The 17467-nt window shown below is 41.0% G+C and overlaps 1 protein-coding gene across 2 annotated transcripts in view; it reads left to right on the top strand.

Moving 5' to 3' along the window:
• The window catches only part of mark4a (MAP/microtubule affinity-regulating kinase 4a), a 41338-nt gene that overhangs the window by 1590 nt on the left and 22281 nt on the right, over positions 1-17467 (top strand). For both annotated transcript variants that reach the window (XM_060912981.1, XM_060912980.1), the window contains exons 2-3: positions 8582-8776; positions 13545-13598. In XM_060912981.1, the coding sequence (XP_060768964.1) occupies positions 8582-8776; positions 13545-13598 (249 nt within the window). The remainder of the gene's footprint in view (positions 1-8581; positions 8777-13544; positions 13599-17467) is intronic.

The following is a 17467-nucleotide window of genomic DNA, read 5'->3' as shown; positions in this document are numbered from 1 at the left end:
TTTTGTTTACCTGCAAAAACATAGCCATTTTCTTTCCATGTAGCTGTCACATTTTTAGTCAAAGGTTTTATTTTAAATATGACCACCTTTTCATCTCATCTCATTATCTGTAGCCGCTTTATCCTGTTCTACAGGGTCGCAGGCGAGCTGGAGCCTATCCCAGCTGACTCCGGGTGAAAGGCGGGGTTCACCCTGGACAAGTCGCCAGGTCATCACAGGGCTGACACATAGACACAGACAACCATTCACACTCACATTCACACCTACGGTCAATTTAGAGTCACCAGTTAACCTAACCTGCATGTCTTTGGACTGTGGGGGAAACCGGAGCACCCGGAGGAAACCCACGCGGACACTGGGAGAACATGCAAACTCTGCACAGAAAGGCCCTCGCCAGCCACGGGGCTCGAACCCGGACCTTCTTGCTGTGAGGCGACAGCGCTAACCACTACACCACCATGCCGCCTGACCACCTTTTATGATGAAAAATATATCTCCAACCATCAAATCAAATCAAAATCCTTCCCACACCATGTGGCGCAGAGGGCGGTGCCGATCGGTTTCCGTAGCCCTTGGCCTCTCACCTATTGCATAGCTAGGGTTACAGTGGAGAGCGGGTCCTCTGGTAACCTTGAGAGTTTGACTCCCCACTCACATCTGTATTGCAGCGTGCCTTGCCAGACGGTAGTAGGTACCATTTTTTATGATGGTCTTTGGTATGACCCAACTGTGAGTAGAACTCACAACCTCCCAATCGAGAGGCGGACATGTTAACCACTATGCCAACTCACGGTCTATCTCCAACTGTACATATATATTATTTACCAGCTGGGAGGTCCGTATCGTGAAATACCGTGACCGAGGTCTTGAAAGTACTGAGCGAGGTCAGTATTCAAGGCTGAGGTCACGGTATTTCACCATACAAACCAACCTTACGCTGATAAATAATATATATATTTTTTCTTTACCAAATTCTAACAGAAAATGAGAGCACCCCAAAGGAAAACCATATTTAGAACAAACCTGCTACAAGCTCGTCAAAAACCTGTTTGACAAGCTACATCAACTCAGAATTTTCCAAAAATAAAAAACTTGATCTAGGCGACACAAAACCAAGTGCTTTCATCAGAGTGAAATGCGAAAATAAATCTTGACAAAAAATTGCTACTATGTTTGTTGTTGTTGTTGTTGTGAACGAGTGAGTCGCCAAAGGTCCGTAACCAGGGTCCGGATCCTAGGATTCCGGACCGCTGGCGAGCCAATCAGAGTGCACGATTTGATGGAAACCGGACTGCGAAAAAAATAAATGCAATATTTTTATCCTGTTATCACATCCGACTGTGTGAAGTTTGCCAAGTAAATGCAGTTGAATCTATTGTAAAAATTCAGTGTCATACTAAGTATACCGTGTTTGATTAAAAATTCAAACTTCGTTATGCTAATCTGTTTTTGTTTTTGTTTTTTTAAACAGGAAATCTGCATCGTCTTTGTTAATATCCTAATTCCAGCTTGTTTGGACTGTATTAGCTAGCATCAAAACATTAGCTAGTGTTTTGATTGTAATGATTTTAATGAGACTACGAAGTAACAATAATAAAGTCAATAAATATAGACATTTCAATTTTATGGTACTTGGGAGTTGTAATTAAGGGCTGTTCAGTTGATACATTAGCCAATGAGTGCTTACGCAAAGGTACTAGCTAACATTTCAGTCTACTGTTTGCGAATTAGTAGTCACAGCTGATGGTGCGTTGAAATGGGATTTGTTAATTTGTGTTACCTTCGCGTAAGCACCCATTGGCTAGTGTATTAACTGAACAACCCTTAATTACAACCCCCAAGTACCATAAAATTGAAATTTACATATTTATCGACTTTATTATTGTGGCTTCGTAGTTCCATTGAAATCATTACAATCAAATCACTAGCTAATGTTTTGACGCTAGCTAATACAGTCCAAACAAGCTGGAATTAGAATATTAAAAGAGATGATGCAGATTTTCTGTGAAAAAAAAAAAACAGGTTAGCATAATGAACTCTGAATTTTTAATTGCCGTGGTTAAATTTGGAAGAACGCTGGGAAATAAGGACAACAGCTACTAAGCTAGCTAACAACTGAAGCTATTGATTCAGCCAGATAGCACATATCCAGGGTGTTTTATATGAAAAAAATTACGATTTTGAATGTGAAAAGAAGTCATAATTATCAGGAATATCAACATTTTCCACAAACATATTGGTAAATTGGAAATATAAGCTTCTGTTTGACTTAACGTACACTATGATTACACTTAGCATCAAAGGCAAATCGAACTTCAATGCATTCTGCCATATTAAGGTGTCCATGTTGTGTGTACTCTGAGGTAACAAACAGTTTTGACTTGTGAATATCACAAGAGTGAGCTGTTAATGTGGAAGTTTCTTGGGAACATCATGAACATACAACCACATTTGAGCATAGCATTATCCCTGGCTATCACATCATTTCTTTGCGCGTATTGCGTTGTAAACCACCACTACTAAAGATACTAGGAAAAAAAAACAGGCCAGTATGTACTATAAATAGCCGTTACATGCATTGACGACGGATATAATTACTGTATATGTTCAAAGATGTTGACATGCTGTCTATCAAACGGATTAGAAGCAACACAGCGTCATAATCCATAATGTCGTCAAATGCACACTTGAATCGAGCCATGGAGGGTCATGGGACACGATCCTGGACCCCCTGAAAAGTCCTGCCTGACCTCACTCCACCAATCTCTGACTTAATACACACATCTCAAGGCCCAGGTCTTTCTCTCCTCCCTCCTGAATCATTCCCCTCTTATGGTGGGTCCCCCTTTTTTGATGCCCGTGGCTGGAAAACCTTATTGTTGGAGTGATCTAGAGCTCGATTATTGAGCGTGAGATAAAACCATGGCTTTCAGTCCCCATCTTTAGAGACCACAACACTGCAGTGAATGTTTCGATATAAGCTAAATCAAGTGTGCTAGAGCTGCAGTCCTTCAGGAGTGGGACCAAGAATGGGGGGTAGAACTGGGATCGGGGTTGGATGTGAATGAAAGACCAAGGGCCTGTCCAAAATTGCGTACTCCAGTATAAGTTAGTATGGTGTGGTATGAGCATAGTACGTTATGTTAGTATAATTGTAATATAATTAAGAGCAGAGGAGTGCATCGGAACTGTGATCTCACAGGACGGAACAAAGGTGCTGCGTGAGTGGGGAGGTTTTTACTTTACTGCATGCTATGTGCAGGCGAGCAGTCAGAAGTACATAAAGTACATGGGACAAACAAGGATATGCGCAATTCATTCAGCTTTCATTCATTCATCCTTAGTAACTGCCTGGTCAGGGTGACGGTGGTTTAAATCAAGCTGCTAGTTTGCTTATATTTGAAGAAACAGAGTCAATTAAGTTTGTTAGAGATGTTGCAGGCAGATACAAAAACAATAAAACTAATCATAACAAAAGTGCGATTTTTAAAAAAAATTTTCCCCAAAAACGTCCCTCAAACGTCCGAGACCAATTAACTTGAGTGATGTGGCTGAGGTTGAGGTGCTGCCAGAGCCAGAATTCGCACACCATGAGTGGTTTTCCAGTGTTTCTGGTGGCTTCATAGTGGTAGGGTTCATATTTCTTTAAAAAAAAAAAGAAGAAGAAGAAACTGCTTTTCTGTTTTAAGCCATGCCCACTTCATGTTTAAATATGAATATCTGTCAATAGTGGCACTGTGTGATTTAGCATATAACATACTGTGTATACGAGTACCATATACAGTGTGAAATATTCTCTACTGATTATACACTCGTTGGACACTTTATCAGGAACACCTTTACGTTCATGCTATCAGCCAATCACGTTGCAGCAGGCATACAGATGCACATCAACCTCAGTTTTCTGTTCTTGGTTGACTGGAGCCCGATGTGATGGTCTGCTCTTGTAGCTCATCCACCTCGTGTTGGTTTTGTCGTGTTGAGATGCTTTTCTGCTCAGCACAGTTGTAAAGAATCGTTACATGAGTTACTGTGGCCTTCCTGTTCGCTCAAAATTGTCAGGCCGTTCTCTTCTGACTGCTCATCTCATGTTTTTTGTTTTTCGCACCGTTCTGTGTAAACTCTCGAGACGTGTTGTATGTGTGTGAGGACATTTTATGAAATGAAATGCCATGGTCAAAGCCACTAAGAGTTTTTTTCCCTTCACATTCAGATGTTTGATGTGAATGTTAACCGACTTTTTTTTTGATTGGCCGATTAGGTGTTCCTAATAAAGTGGACAGGGAATGTAGAAGGTGACATACTATAGCATGGTATACAACTATTTCGCAATGTACTACCTGTATTATATAGTCCAATGGCATTTAATTTTTGAGTATGCACTGTAAAAAAAAATCTTGTCAAATTTACAGTGAAAAACTGGCAGCTGTGGTTGCCATTTTTTCACCGTAAAAAATACAGTGACAGTGTATATGGCTTTACGGTAAGGTATATCAACACTTGTAAAAACAACAGTTTGAAAATGTTCAATTTTACAGGTATTCAATGTACAATAATCAGTACATAACTGTTAATTTTACGGATATTCATTGTACAATAAACAATGATTCAAAATGATGGTTACAAGCAATGATCTACTAGACAGATAAATTTTTTTTTAGAATTTTTTTGGGCTTTTTTCACCTTTATTGGATAGGACAGTGCAGAGACAGGAAATGAGCTGGAAAGAGAGACGGGGAGGGATCGGGAAATGACCTCAGGTCGGAATTGAACCCGGGTCCCCAGATTCATTGTATGCTGCCTTAGTCGACTGAGCCACAATGGTGGGCATGTTTTTGTTTTTTTAACAGGGCAATGATGTAATTTTAACCATCACATTCTGTTTTAGCCTTACAGTTTGTCTGTGTTTAAACTACAACAATTTGTAAATTATACAAAAAAAAAGATCAATTCAACATATTCTTACTGTTAAATTAACAGTGGCATTTGGTTAGGAGTTTTACAGTATATTGATGTAAATTACACACTGCTTCATTGTTTTTGTATTTACAGTTTTTTTATGTCATGATTTTACATAAATTCACTGTTAATTCTACGGACATTTTTTACAGTGTGGGCTAAATTGTGTCTATGGCCAACTAACTGAAATTAATTAGAGATACGCGACTGTCCGTTTGAATTTTGTTTGGTTGATTTATGGAATATTAATCTGTGATTAGTTCTGATTAAATAGATATTTCATGCTTGCTGGCCACACATGTGGTGAATTAGTAATAGGGGAAGCCTCTGGCTCTCAGTCCTGCTGCGATGAGCTGAGTCAGGTGTGTTCCAAACCTGTGACTTGGCTAGTATGAATGATTAATGATTGCAGATTAGTTCACTAATCCCTAGTCTAGCACACCTGAGCCTGATTTTCAGAGGCTCCTCAGTATTCCAACAAGGTTAGTGAAGTTGTGTGTGGAGTTCGCATAGAAGCCAGCACGTTATATGGGGAGATGGTAGGGGTTGGTGTTCGTGATGAGTGATGGTATGGGGTTGAATAGTGATACTGTGGTAGGGCTTGGTGTCTATGTGTTGTAGCTAGTTATAGTGTGGTGGGGTTTAGTGTTTGTGCAGTAATGGTGCGATTAAAGTTATAGTTATTGTAAGGGAAATAGTTACTGTAAGATAAGGTAAGATAAGATCAATTTTACTCATCCCCCAGAGGAGAAATTCACATGTTACAGCTGCTTCAAGGTAGGGAAAAAGTATATGATGGGATTAATGCTTTAGGGGTCAGTAATAGCATGGTAGGGATTAGTGTTAGCATGGAACAGATTAGTGATAACGTAGTGGGGCTTAGTGCAGCTCGGGATCAGTGATAATCCAATAGGGGTTAGTGGTGTTACAGTAGAGGTTATGGGTTGGTGACAGCGTAGGAGGGGTTGGTGATCGTCTAGTAGGTATGAGTGATATTGTGATAGTGGTTACTGGTAGTATAGAGGGGGTTAGTGATGGTGTTTTAGGGGTTAGTGATAGTAAAATAAGGATTAGCGATAGTATAGAAGGGTTAGTGTTTCTGCAGTAGGGGCAAGTGGTAGTGTTTTAGGGTTAGTGATAGTGAAGTAGGAGTTAGGGATAGTGTAGAGGGGTTTGTGATCATGTTTTAGGGCTTGGTGATATTGTAGAGGGGTTAGTGATAGTGTTTTAGGGGTTAACGATAGTGCATTAGGGTTTAGCGATAGTGTTTTGGGGTGAGTGATAGTGAACAGGGGTGAGTGATAATGTTTTAGGGGTTAGTGATAATGTATTATGGGTTAGTGATAGTGTTTAGGGGTTAGAGATAGTCCGTTAGGGGTAGTAATAGTGTTTTGGGGTTAGTGATAGTGCATTCAGGGTTAGTGGTTGTGCATTAGGGTTAGCGATGGTGTTTTAGGGGTTACCGATGGTGTTTTAGGGGTTAACAATAGTGCTTTAGGGGTTATTGATGGTGCTTTAAGGGTTAGTGATAGGGCTTAGTGATAGTGTAGAGGGGTCAGGCTACAGTGTGTGTGCAACCAGAGTGAGTGGATAAAGACAATAAACATAGACCATATAATCTAATTATATTCATCCAGATATTAGATAATTAGATTCTCTCTCTCCTCCATACACTTCCTCTGTTCTGCCTCTCTCTCTCTCTCTCTCTCTCTCTCTCTCTCTCTCTCTCTCTCCCCTCTGTCTGTTATTCTGTGATCATGTGATTGTGTGTAGCATGGCACAGATGGTGGGTATTGTGTGTGTGTGAGAGAGAGAGAGAGAGAGAGAGAGAGAGCTCCCCTCACCCCCATGGCGTTGCAGTAGACTGAATTCAGAAATATTGAGTGTGTTGTTCTGCTGTCAGTACACATTTCACTCATTTCTCTCTTTTATTATGATTTGAATGTTCATGTTTCCTTTTTCATAGCAAATGAAAATCACAAATTTCAAAAGGGCATTGATTCATTTAATATAGGAAAAGACTCTGAATAAACGAATAAACAAATGCTATGGTTTCACGTTTGTTTCGCAGTATTAGTTATTACAGTTTTATTAGCGCTGGACAGGATAGTTATGTTTCTGTAGTGAACAGTTTCCCATCTTTTTTATTGATTTCTATTTTATGATTTCTACATTATCGTGTCAAAATATTACAGAAACATTTTAGAGTTCCAAACGTTTGTTTTTTTTCCAGCCCAAAATTAAATGTGACAGAAAAAGTTTGTAATACATCTGAGAAGCGTATTCCATAAGAGAGCACTTTTCAGATTAAAAAAGAAAACATAACGAAGGCTACTGGGTTTTGGTGCAAAATGAAGACGCGAGTATGACAGTCAAAGTGTCCAGAAGAACTGTGGCTGGTTCTGTAAGATGCTCAGTAAAACCTACAGCTCATTTCTGCATAAAACTGCACTCACTGGACCTGAGACTAAAGCAAAGGGTCGTCTCACACCAAATACTGACTGTTTCATTTATTATGGCTCACTGATTACTGTTTATAATATTTTTTTAATGTTGAAAGATTTAATTTCATTATTTTTTAAGCCATTTTTGGTCGCCAGCATTTCTTTACATGTGCCGAAGACTTTTGCACAGAACTGTCAATAGTAAACACGTCGTCACTGTGTGTTGGAGACTTAAATATGAACAAAAGATGATTTGTGAAGATGGCAGAATATCATACGTTACTGTATATGAATGAAAATAAAATCAGAACAGCAGTTTTCCACTTTTGTGGCTTTCCAGATATTCAGCTCAAGAGTGAGTTCTTTAAAGCAACTGTGTTTACGTGCAGGTTTATTGTGGTATAGTTGAGTAGAGACGTTTAAAAATCAACAACGTGTCTTTTATTTATCGCTCTATACCCTTAATGGAAGATCGTCCATCTCTGTGTGTTCATGCTTTTTGCCACAGCCAGGCTAATCAATACGATAATTAATCTGATCATCAATATCACTTAGCCTGAATGGAATAATGCATTAACACATCAGTTCATGTGTGTGTGTGCGTGTTTCCAACAGTCTCCTTGATGTTGTCCTATTTTAACCGCGGACATTCTGATTTTGCTGACTGACAGATGTCTGTGGTCTGTAAGGAAGAAGTTAAAGTCAGTCAGCCAAACACAGGTTTAACATTAAAAGATTATATTCGCAAAATAAAATGATTTTTAACAACATCAGCTAGGCTAAGCTAACAAGCGACCTAAATGCGCCATTGCTTGAACATTAGCTAATCTCTATCATAGCAATCTGAAATGATATAACTTGCAAGCTTGCTAATGTTACTCGTAGATCAGTTATTTTCTTGTGTTGTTGATACAAAAAGCCAAGTTTGATAGAAAGCTAGGTAACAACGTTAGACGAGCAATTTAGATTTGTTAGCATTGCTAGTTCCTGTTGAGGTAAAGCTAATTTACTAGCAGTTTGTGAGAACGCTAGAGAACATTTGGCTAGTTTCATATATTGTCAGAGTTTTATATGAAGAAGTGCATCAAACCGAAGACGTGAAAAGATTCTACTGTTTTTATTAGAGTTTGCGATAACTCTGATTATAATCCTCATTTTGTCTTTACACTCCTGTGTAGCATGCGTCTCTGGCGGCAAGCCGTTCGGAGAAGGGCACCAGTGTGTCGAGTCGTTCCCTCGGTGCGCGCTGCCGCAACTCCATGCCCTCGTGCCCGGACGACCCACACATCGGCAACTACCGGCTCCTCAAAACCATCGGCAAGGGCAACTTCGCTAAAGTGAAACTGGCTCGCCACGTCCTCACCGGCCGAGAGGTGAGAGCATGGCTTTGTTCTGATTCACATCACATCACCACGTCCACGACAACTTTACTCCACAGTGCTACTCTCAGAAATGAGCTTTCGCTAGCTGAGAACATATATTTTTAATCTTTGTCTTTTTACAGTAATAAACTTGACCAGATCACACTGATAGTTTACCTCACGCTAGCTTGCTTGCTTTGTACTAGTTTTAATTTAGCTGGACTAGTTTGCTTCCGGTTTCGGAAAATTTTATCATTCAATAAAATTCACCCAACTAGCATGCTAGTCAAATTAATTACCGAATTTAATCGAATTGAGTTAGCATAATCTTGACTAGCATGCTAACTAATTTGTCTTCTGGTTTTATTTACCGAATAAACTCGTTGAGTATAAATACGCAGGTGATTGTAGGAAATCGCGCGTGCTGATTGGTCGAGAAATTCTGATTATTTCTGGATAATCACCTCGAGTGACTCAGCAAAATGGCATCCAATCACTTTGTCACTGGAAGTGAGGAAGAATTACAAATGATGAAAGAAAATGCTTTTCTGAAAATAAAAGCAATAAAGATGCTCCGAAGTTTGGTCTAAAACTATTCAAAGGTGAAAGTGGAATTGTGATTTATTTTATCGATTTCAAAACAAAGTATTTTATGTGACTCGGTGTAGATCAGTGACACAGGTCTGCGCGGCAAAGTTTTACATTTACAGTGTTGCTTGAAAGTTTGTGAACCCTTTAGAATTTTCTATATTTCTGCATAAATATGACCTAAAACATCATCAGATATTCACACAAGTCCTAAAAGTAGATAAAGAGAACCCAGTTAAACAAATGAGACAAAAATATTATCCTTGGTCATTTATTTATTAAGGAAAATGATCCAATATTACATATCTGTGAGTGGCAAAAGTATGTGAACCTTTGCTTTCAGTATCTGGTGTGACCCCCTTGTGCAGCAATAACTGCAACTAAACGTTTGCGGTAACTGTTGATCAGTCCTGCACACCGGCTTGGAGGAATTTTAGCCCGTTCCTCCGTACAGAACAGCTTCAACTCTGGGATGTTGGTGGGTTTCCTCACATGAACTGCTCGCTTCAGGTCCTTCCACAACATTTCGATTGGATTAAGGTCAGGACTTTGACTTGGCCATTCCAAAACATTCACTTTATTCTTCTTTAACCATTCTTTGGTAGAACGACTTGTGTGCTTAGGGTCGTTGTCTTGCTGCATGACCCACCTTCTCTTCAGATTCAGTTCATGGACAGATGTCCTGACATTTTCCTTTAGAATGCGCTGGTATAAATCAGAATTCATTGTTCCATCAATGATGGCAAGCCATCCTGGCCCAGATGCAGCAAAACAGGCCCAAGCCATGATACTACCACCACCATGTTTCACAGATGGGATAAGGTTCTCATGCTGGAATGCAGTGTTTTCCTTTCTCCAAACATAACGCTTCTCATTTAAACCAAAAAGTTCTATTTTGGTCTCATCCATCCACAAAACATTTTTCCAATAGCCTTCTGGCTTGTCCACGTGATCTTTAGCAAACTGCAGACGAGCAGCAATGTTCTTTTCGGAGAGCAGTGGCTTTCTCCTTGCAACCCTGCCATGCACACCATTGTTGTTCAGTGTTCTCCTGATGGTGGACTCATGAGCATTAACATTAGCCAATGTGAGAGAGGCCTTCAGTTGCTTAGAAGTTACCCTGGGGTCCTTTGTGACCTCGCCAACTATTACATGCTTTGCTCTTGGAGTGATCTTTGTTGGTCAACCACTCCTGGGGAGGGTAACAATGGTCTTGAATTTCCTCCATTTGTACACAATCTGTCTGACTGTGGATTGGTGGAGTCCAAACTCTTTAGAGATGGTTTTGTAACCTTGTCCAGCCTGATGAGCATCAACAACGCTTTTTCTGAGGTCCTCAGAAATCTCTTTTGTTCGTGCCATGATACACTTCCACAAACATGTGTTGCGAAGATCAGACTTTGATAGATCCCTGTTCTTTAAATAAAACAGGGTGTCCACTCGCACCTGATTGTCATCCCATTGATTGAAAACACCTGACTCTAATTTCACCTTCAAATTAACTGCTAATCCTAGAGGTTCACATACTTTTGCCACTCACAGATATATAATATTGGATCATTTTCCTCAATAAATAAATGACCAAGTATAATATTTTTGTCTCATTTGTTTAACTGGGTTCTTTTTATCTACTTTTAGGACTTGTGTGAAAATCTGATGATGCTTTAGGTCATATTTATGCAGAAATATAGAAAATTCTAAAGGGTTCACAAACTTTCAAGCACCACTGTACATGCCGCTTTTGAAGTTTGAAATAAATTATTTTTTAAATTATCGCCTGTGTATTTATAATACAACAACTAACTTCGTCTCAGTTATTATTCACCGATATCCTCTTCACCTTCGGCGAATAATTGTGAATTACATAATGTCAGTTCGCTTGTTATATTAGATACCCACCTGAGAAGTCGTGAGCACAACATTAGCAAAACATTAACATTATCAAAGCTGACTAGCTTGCTAGCTAGTATTTGAGCAGCTTATAGATATTCTAGCTTTTGTACAGTTCAACTTCCCATGGAGCCGCAGTAAAAGCTGATGAGGAGAACATGATGGAGAGAAAGCTGAATGAGTTTGAATCAGACCTTTCACACGCGCGCCTGACTTCACTCTCTGACAGATTTGTCACCGGACGCCAGCGCCTGAAATCGCAGTCCACACCGACTGCACAAGTGTAAAGAGAAACGTGTTGTTCGTCTGTAAAACTGAGACGAGCCTCGAAAACAAGAGGAAGCTCTGACTGTTGGGCATCTTGCCCTGATTGTATGAATCATGAATGATGTGTGGATTTTAGAACAATACCATATTGAGGAGCGCTTATGTTCCTGCAGTGCGCAAAGTCAAAATTAGCAGCTTTAAAGGAAGAGTTGGCATTAAAATCACAAAGACACAAGTTCCTCCTTATTACAGATATAGCTCATGTGTTTGTTCTCAGACGTTTATTTCTTTATTTAGTTGCACGACGAAGATAAAAGATGCCATCAGGTCCGGGCAGACATTTAAATGTATGAATTTAAGATTAAATTGCACATTACTTCTAACGTTAATGTTTGGGAGGTAGGGCCTGGTAAGGGGGCGGGGATATGAACTTGCTGCAGTCAGGTTGTGTCTGGAGAAAAACATAATTCCCACCAAAATTCCATCAACGTTAATTTCCGAGTGGGAATTACGAGTTGAAATTTTTCAAAGCGTTCTGCCTTTACAAATAAAGTAATACTTAAAAAATGTGTCCTCGAAGCTACGCATTTATATTGTTATAAAATACGTTTCACACTTCCTGCCCATTTTATTTTGGAAATGAATTTCTAATATGTGAAGGGTTTCAAGTGGGAAGAATAGGACGTTTTCCCATCCTCAGGAATTCTCCCACATGTGAGATCTGATAAAAAGTATGATTTTCGATGAGATGGACTTCTGTTCCAAATTAGCTACTTTAGCGACATTAGCAACGTAGCTAGAGTGCAAATCTAAAGAAGCAAATGTTCAGCACCAAACATGGCTGATCCATGACATTTGAGGTAAAGTGAGCACAACTTTTTTTATTCATCACACACTTGTGAAAGTTCCTCTCTGCATTTAACCCATCTGAAGCAGTGAACACACACATGCACGTACACGTGAGCAATGAGCGCACACACATACCCAGAGCAGTGAGCAGTTGGGAGTTCGGTGCCTCGCTCAAGGGCACCTCAGCCCAAGGCCGTCCCATATTAACCTAACCGCATGTCTTTGGACTGTGGGGGAAACTGGAGCACCCGGAGGAAACCCACGCAGACACGGGGAGAACATGCAAATTCCGCACAGAAAGGGCCTCGCCGGCTGCTGGGTTCGAACCCAGAACCTTCTTGCTGTGAGGCGACAGTCAGTATGTTTACATGCACATCCAAATCGAGCTGCTGTCGGTAATCGAGCTAAGGGTCCCAGCAGGGGTGCCAGAGAAATCCAATCCTACATGCACACAAGGAAATCGAGCTATTGTGTGAGGTACATTGTGCACCCGAGCCACAGGTGGCACTACACGCCCCATCGTGTTGGTACACTTCCGGTTGTCATCATGAAGAAGAGCTATTCAAGAGTGTAAACAAAGTTATCAGTTCCGTGTCCTCCATTGCGCGTTTTTCTCCCGTCCATGAATTTTAATATATTCAACTCCTTAAGCTGAATGAGCATGAACTCTGTCTCCTCATTGCTCCAGAAGTGCACGTTTCTGCTTGCCATTTTCTCTTCTTCGTTTGTTCCTCCTGACCTCTTCTGCCGCTCGCTACTACTGTTGTCATGCCGACCGAGGCTGTCGTGTTTCTCGCTTGTGGTCTCGTCACTCGTCACTTCCGGAAGGGGCAGTGCTGAGGTAAGTAGCTCGACTACGTAGCTCGATAGGGTTTAGATGCACTAAGTAGCTCGGCAAAAATCGCATAATCTAGGTCGTGTAGCTCGATTACGAGAAATCAAGTTCGGTTCAATTTCAGCCTAGCTAAGGTGTTTCCATGGCATTTAGAACTTCGATTTCAGTCGAGCAACGGCAGAAATTCGATTTTCTTTATGTGCATGTAAACGCACTGAGTGCTAACCACTTACACCACTGTGGAAATTGTGTAGAATTGGGGGGGTGGGGTTTTGTTGGGGTTTTTTTGCCAAATTTTTGCGACATGTAGCATCTTCAGGAACTCATCATACTTTTTTGGACGTATTTCAGGTTGCAATAAAGATAATCGACAAAACTCAGCTGAACCCAACCAGCCTGCAAAAGGTAAGCAAGCCACTGTTCTGCTCTTTTACAACATGAAGCTAACTGAATAATTAGCCCCTACAGTAAACTCCGCAGTGGGGGTTTGTTTAATAGCAGTGCTATTACAGTGTTTGAGGAGAGAAGAGATTTCTAGTGATCTGCAACAAGGAGCTTTAGTGAATCCGCACCATGTATGTATAAATAAATAAATATACAGTACTGTGCAAAAGTCTTCGGCACCCTTTTTTTTCACGCAAACTTTTTATAAGAGATTTCTATTTTATGACTTCTACATTATCGAGTCAGGACAAAAAAATTTTAGAGTCCAAACGTTCATTTTTTTCCAGCACAAAATTAAATGTTACAGAAAAAAATGTTTGTATCTGAGAAGCGTATTCCATAAAAGAGCACTTTTCATATTAAAAAAGAAAACATAATGAAGGCTGCTGGGTTTTGGTGTAAAATGAAGAAGTGAGTGTGACAGTCAAAGTGTCCAGAAGAACTGTGGCTGGTTCTGTAAGATGCTCAGGAAAACCTACAGATCATTTCTGCATAAAACTGCACTCACTGGACCTGAGACTAAAGCAAAGAGTCGTCTCACACCAAATACTGACTCTGTTTCATTTATTATGGCTCACTGATTATTGTTCATAGTATTTTTTTGATGTTGAAACATTCATTTCATTATTTTTTAAGCCATTTTTGGTCAATGGCATTTCTTTACATGCGCTGAAGACTTTTGCACAGAACTGTATAGATATATAGATCACTGATGACGACGTCATTCTGTTCAGAGAAACATGACGCCGCTTGAGCATCACAGTGGTTCTTCTTCTCTGTGCTGTAAAATTAAGAGTTATTTATGGACAAAATCCAAATATGTTCACAAACTGTGGTGTGACAAGACATGTTGTGTAAATGCTATATGAAAATAACTAGAAAACCAGAAACTAGTTTGGTCATTTTATTGCCTAGTTATTGGTCAAGACGGCAAGTCATAGAAGAGAAACGGAATATGCTGTGGTGTTTAGTGAGAGCGGGTGTACTGTGGTTGAGCAGTGGGCTGGGCTACAGTGACAGGAAGTCAAATTTATTGACTATTTCTCGACTGGTAATTTATTACTGATCCCCGAAGCATACTAGCAACTGTTGACATCGACCAAGGGATAGATTGCCAAAAGGATGGATGGGTGGATGGATGGATGGATGGATGGCCTAGTAGATGGACCAGTGGATGACAAATGGATGGATGGACAGATGGATTAATGGAGAGACAGAAGGATGGACTGATTGAGAGATTAAATGAATGGATGGACAGTTGGATGGATGGGTGGATGGCCGAGTAAATGAACCAGTGGATGACAAAAGGATGGATGGATTAATGGAGAGACAGAAAGATGGACTGATTGACAGATCAAATGTATGGATGGATAGATGACCTAGTAGATGGACCAGTGGATGACAAGTGGATGGACGGACGCATGGATTAATGGAGAGACAAAAAGATGGACTGATTGACAGATCAAATTTATGGATGGACAGTTGGATGGATGGATGGATGGATGGATGGATGGATGGATGGATGGATGGCCTAGTAGATGGACCAGTGGATGACAAATGGATGGATGGACAGATGGATTAATGGAGAGACAGAAGGATGGACTGATTGACAGATCAAATGTATGGATGGACAGTTGGATGGATGGATGGATGAATGGTCAGACAGATGAAGGATGGATGGACCAATTGTCAGATGGATAGATGGATGGCGTAATATTCAAGTCAGTCGTGGCTCTGTTCATTGTAGCTTGCTCTGTGACTCATCTCCCTCCCAGTAGATGATCTGTAGCCTGCATTAACACACACACACACACACACACACACACACACACACACACACACACACACAGAGTCTTAAACAGATAGTGACAGGGATCAGAAGCTTTCACGCTGTGCCAATGTTAAGCTAACCACTTCACTGAATTTTGTTTTAACACGTGCGCTCTGTTTAAGCGTGTTCATTTCTAGCTAGTTGTTCTAGAGTACGAGTTAATGCTAACTTGTTAGTCTTGTTAGTCAGCCAAGTCAGTGGGAATAGCTAGCTGATTAAACAGACCAAAAATGTCAGGGATACGAAGATAATTATGGTGAGTTTGCATGTTTGTGCATAGCTAGCTAAACTTACTGTTAGCAAGTTTGCTTTGGGCTTTGGAACTGGCACTGGAAGTGTGTGTGTGTGTGTGTGTGTGTGTGTGTGTGTGTGTGTGTGTGTGCGTAAACATTTCTGCTACAAATTACATCACACAAATTACTGTCCTTCCACTGTGCCACACTTGTCGTTCGACACACTCCTGACAACCTGCTGACCTGACGATCCTCCTTAGAGTAGGACAGTTCAGAGAGAGGACCACACACACACACACACACACACACACACACACACACACACACACAGAGTTGACGCAATGCCTAGCGAGCTGCTGCCTCTGCACTGAGTACGGAGTTAATGTACAGCAGTAATCAGCCGCAGCACATCTGCGCTAACCTTGCTGGAAGATTCCATCATGATCACATCATGTTTGCTCAGCCCTGATTTATGCTCTGCCAGTGCGTCCGCTGCAAAACTGTCCACTAATAAATCAGTTTTTATGCCAGTTCGAGACTCTTGGACGGCTGCCGGCAGTCACAGTGACGCACGCCTCCTGACTTTTCCGAGGTGGCAGACAGCAAAGCACATGTCCAGCATTTATGATTAGCAAACTGTGAAATCCTGCCAGAGTCTTTCTGAAGACATTCATTCAGACTACTTACGGTCTCAGACGTATCGTAAAAGGTAGGACTGTTTTTAAAAAAAAATACCAATCCCCAAGCTGTTCCTGTTTGTGAGATTTTCTGATTCCCAAAATATCAAATACTAACCCTGGTGAGCCTGAACAGAATCAATCAGTTAATTGATGATGAATGAGTGTAAGCAGTAAACGCATCGTGCAGCACCATGCAAGCACCAGCTATCCTGACAAATGGATAGACGGATGGATTAATGGAGAGACAGAAAGATGGACTGATTGACAGATCAAATGTATGGATGGACAGTTGGATGGATGGATGAATGGACAGACAGATGAAGGATGGATGGACCAATTGTCAGATGGATAGAGATCCATGGATGGATGGATGGATGGATGGATGGATAGATGGATGGTGTTCCTAAGGTGTGACAACCTAGTCTGAACATAACACGGTGATAATAAGCATCATATTAGGTAATAAATAAGGAAATATTTATTATGAAATCTTTGAACAAATGTTTCTTCATATGTCCTTGTGTAACATTACATTACATTAACGGAATTTAGCAGGCGATCTTATCCAGAGCGACGTACAACATAGCCAGAGCAGTTGGGGGTTAGATGCCTTGCAAGGGCACTTCAGCCATTACTGGGTCAGGGAATGAAACCAGTGGCCTTTGGGTCCCAAAGCTGCTTCTCTAACCATTAGGCCATGGCTTCCCCAAAGCAAAACAAAAACCAAAAGGAAACTAATGCCGCTTTTCCACTACAAACGCGGCTGAGCCGTGCCGTGCCGAGTCGAGCTGAGTCGAGCTGAGCGGGGCTGTTGGAGTTGCATTTCGACTACAACCGCGCTGAACCGTGCTGGCTGGAAGTGGGTGGACACATTGGGTGGAGTTAGCGAAAGTGGGTGGACGTCACGTGATGTCGTTAAGCAGCGCAAACAGTGACATCAGTGACAGTGGCGGAACAAGTCAGAGCCGGGCCGGGGGCGGGGCAAATGACCGGGCCCTTTATTAAAGCTTATCATAACATCATTTTAGGCTACAAAATGTCCGCAACTGCGGTGTTTACCAATTTCAACACTACCGGGTGCAACTA

This window comes from Neoarius graeffei, chromosome 28, assembly GCF_027579695.1.
Source record: "Neoarius graeffei isolate fNeoGra1 chromosome 28, fNeoGra1.pri, whole genome shotgun sequence".
In the NCBI taxonomy this organism is placed as follows: Eukaryota; Metazoa; Chordata; class Actinopteri; order Siluriformes; family Ariidae; genus Neoarius; species Neoarius graeffei.
The sequence above is the reverse complement of the archived record's forward strand: the minus strand, read 5'-3'. Positions and strand labels throughout refer to the sequence as shown.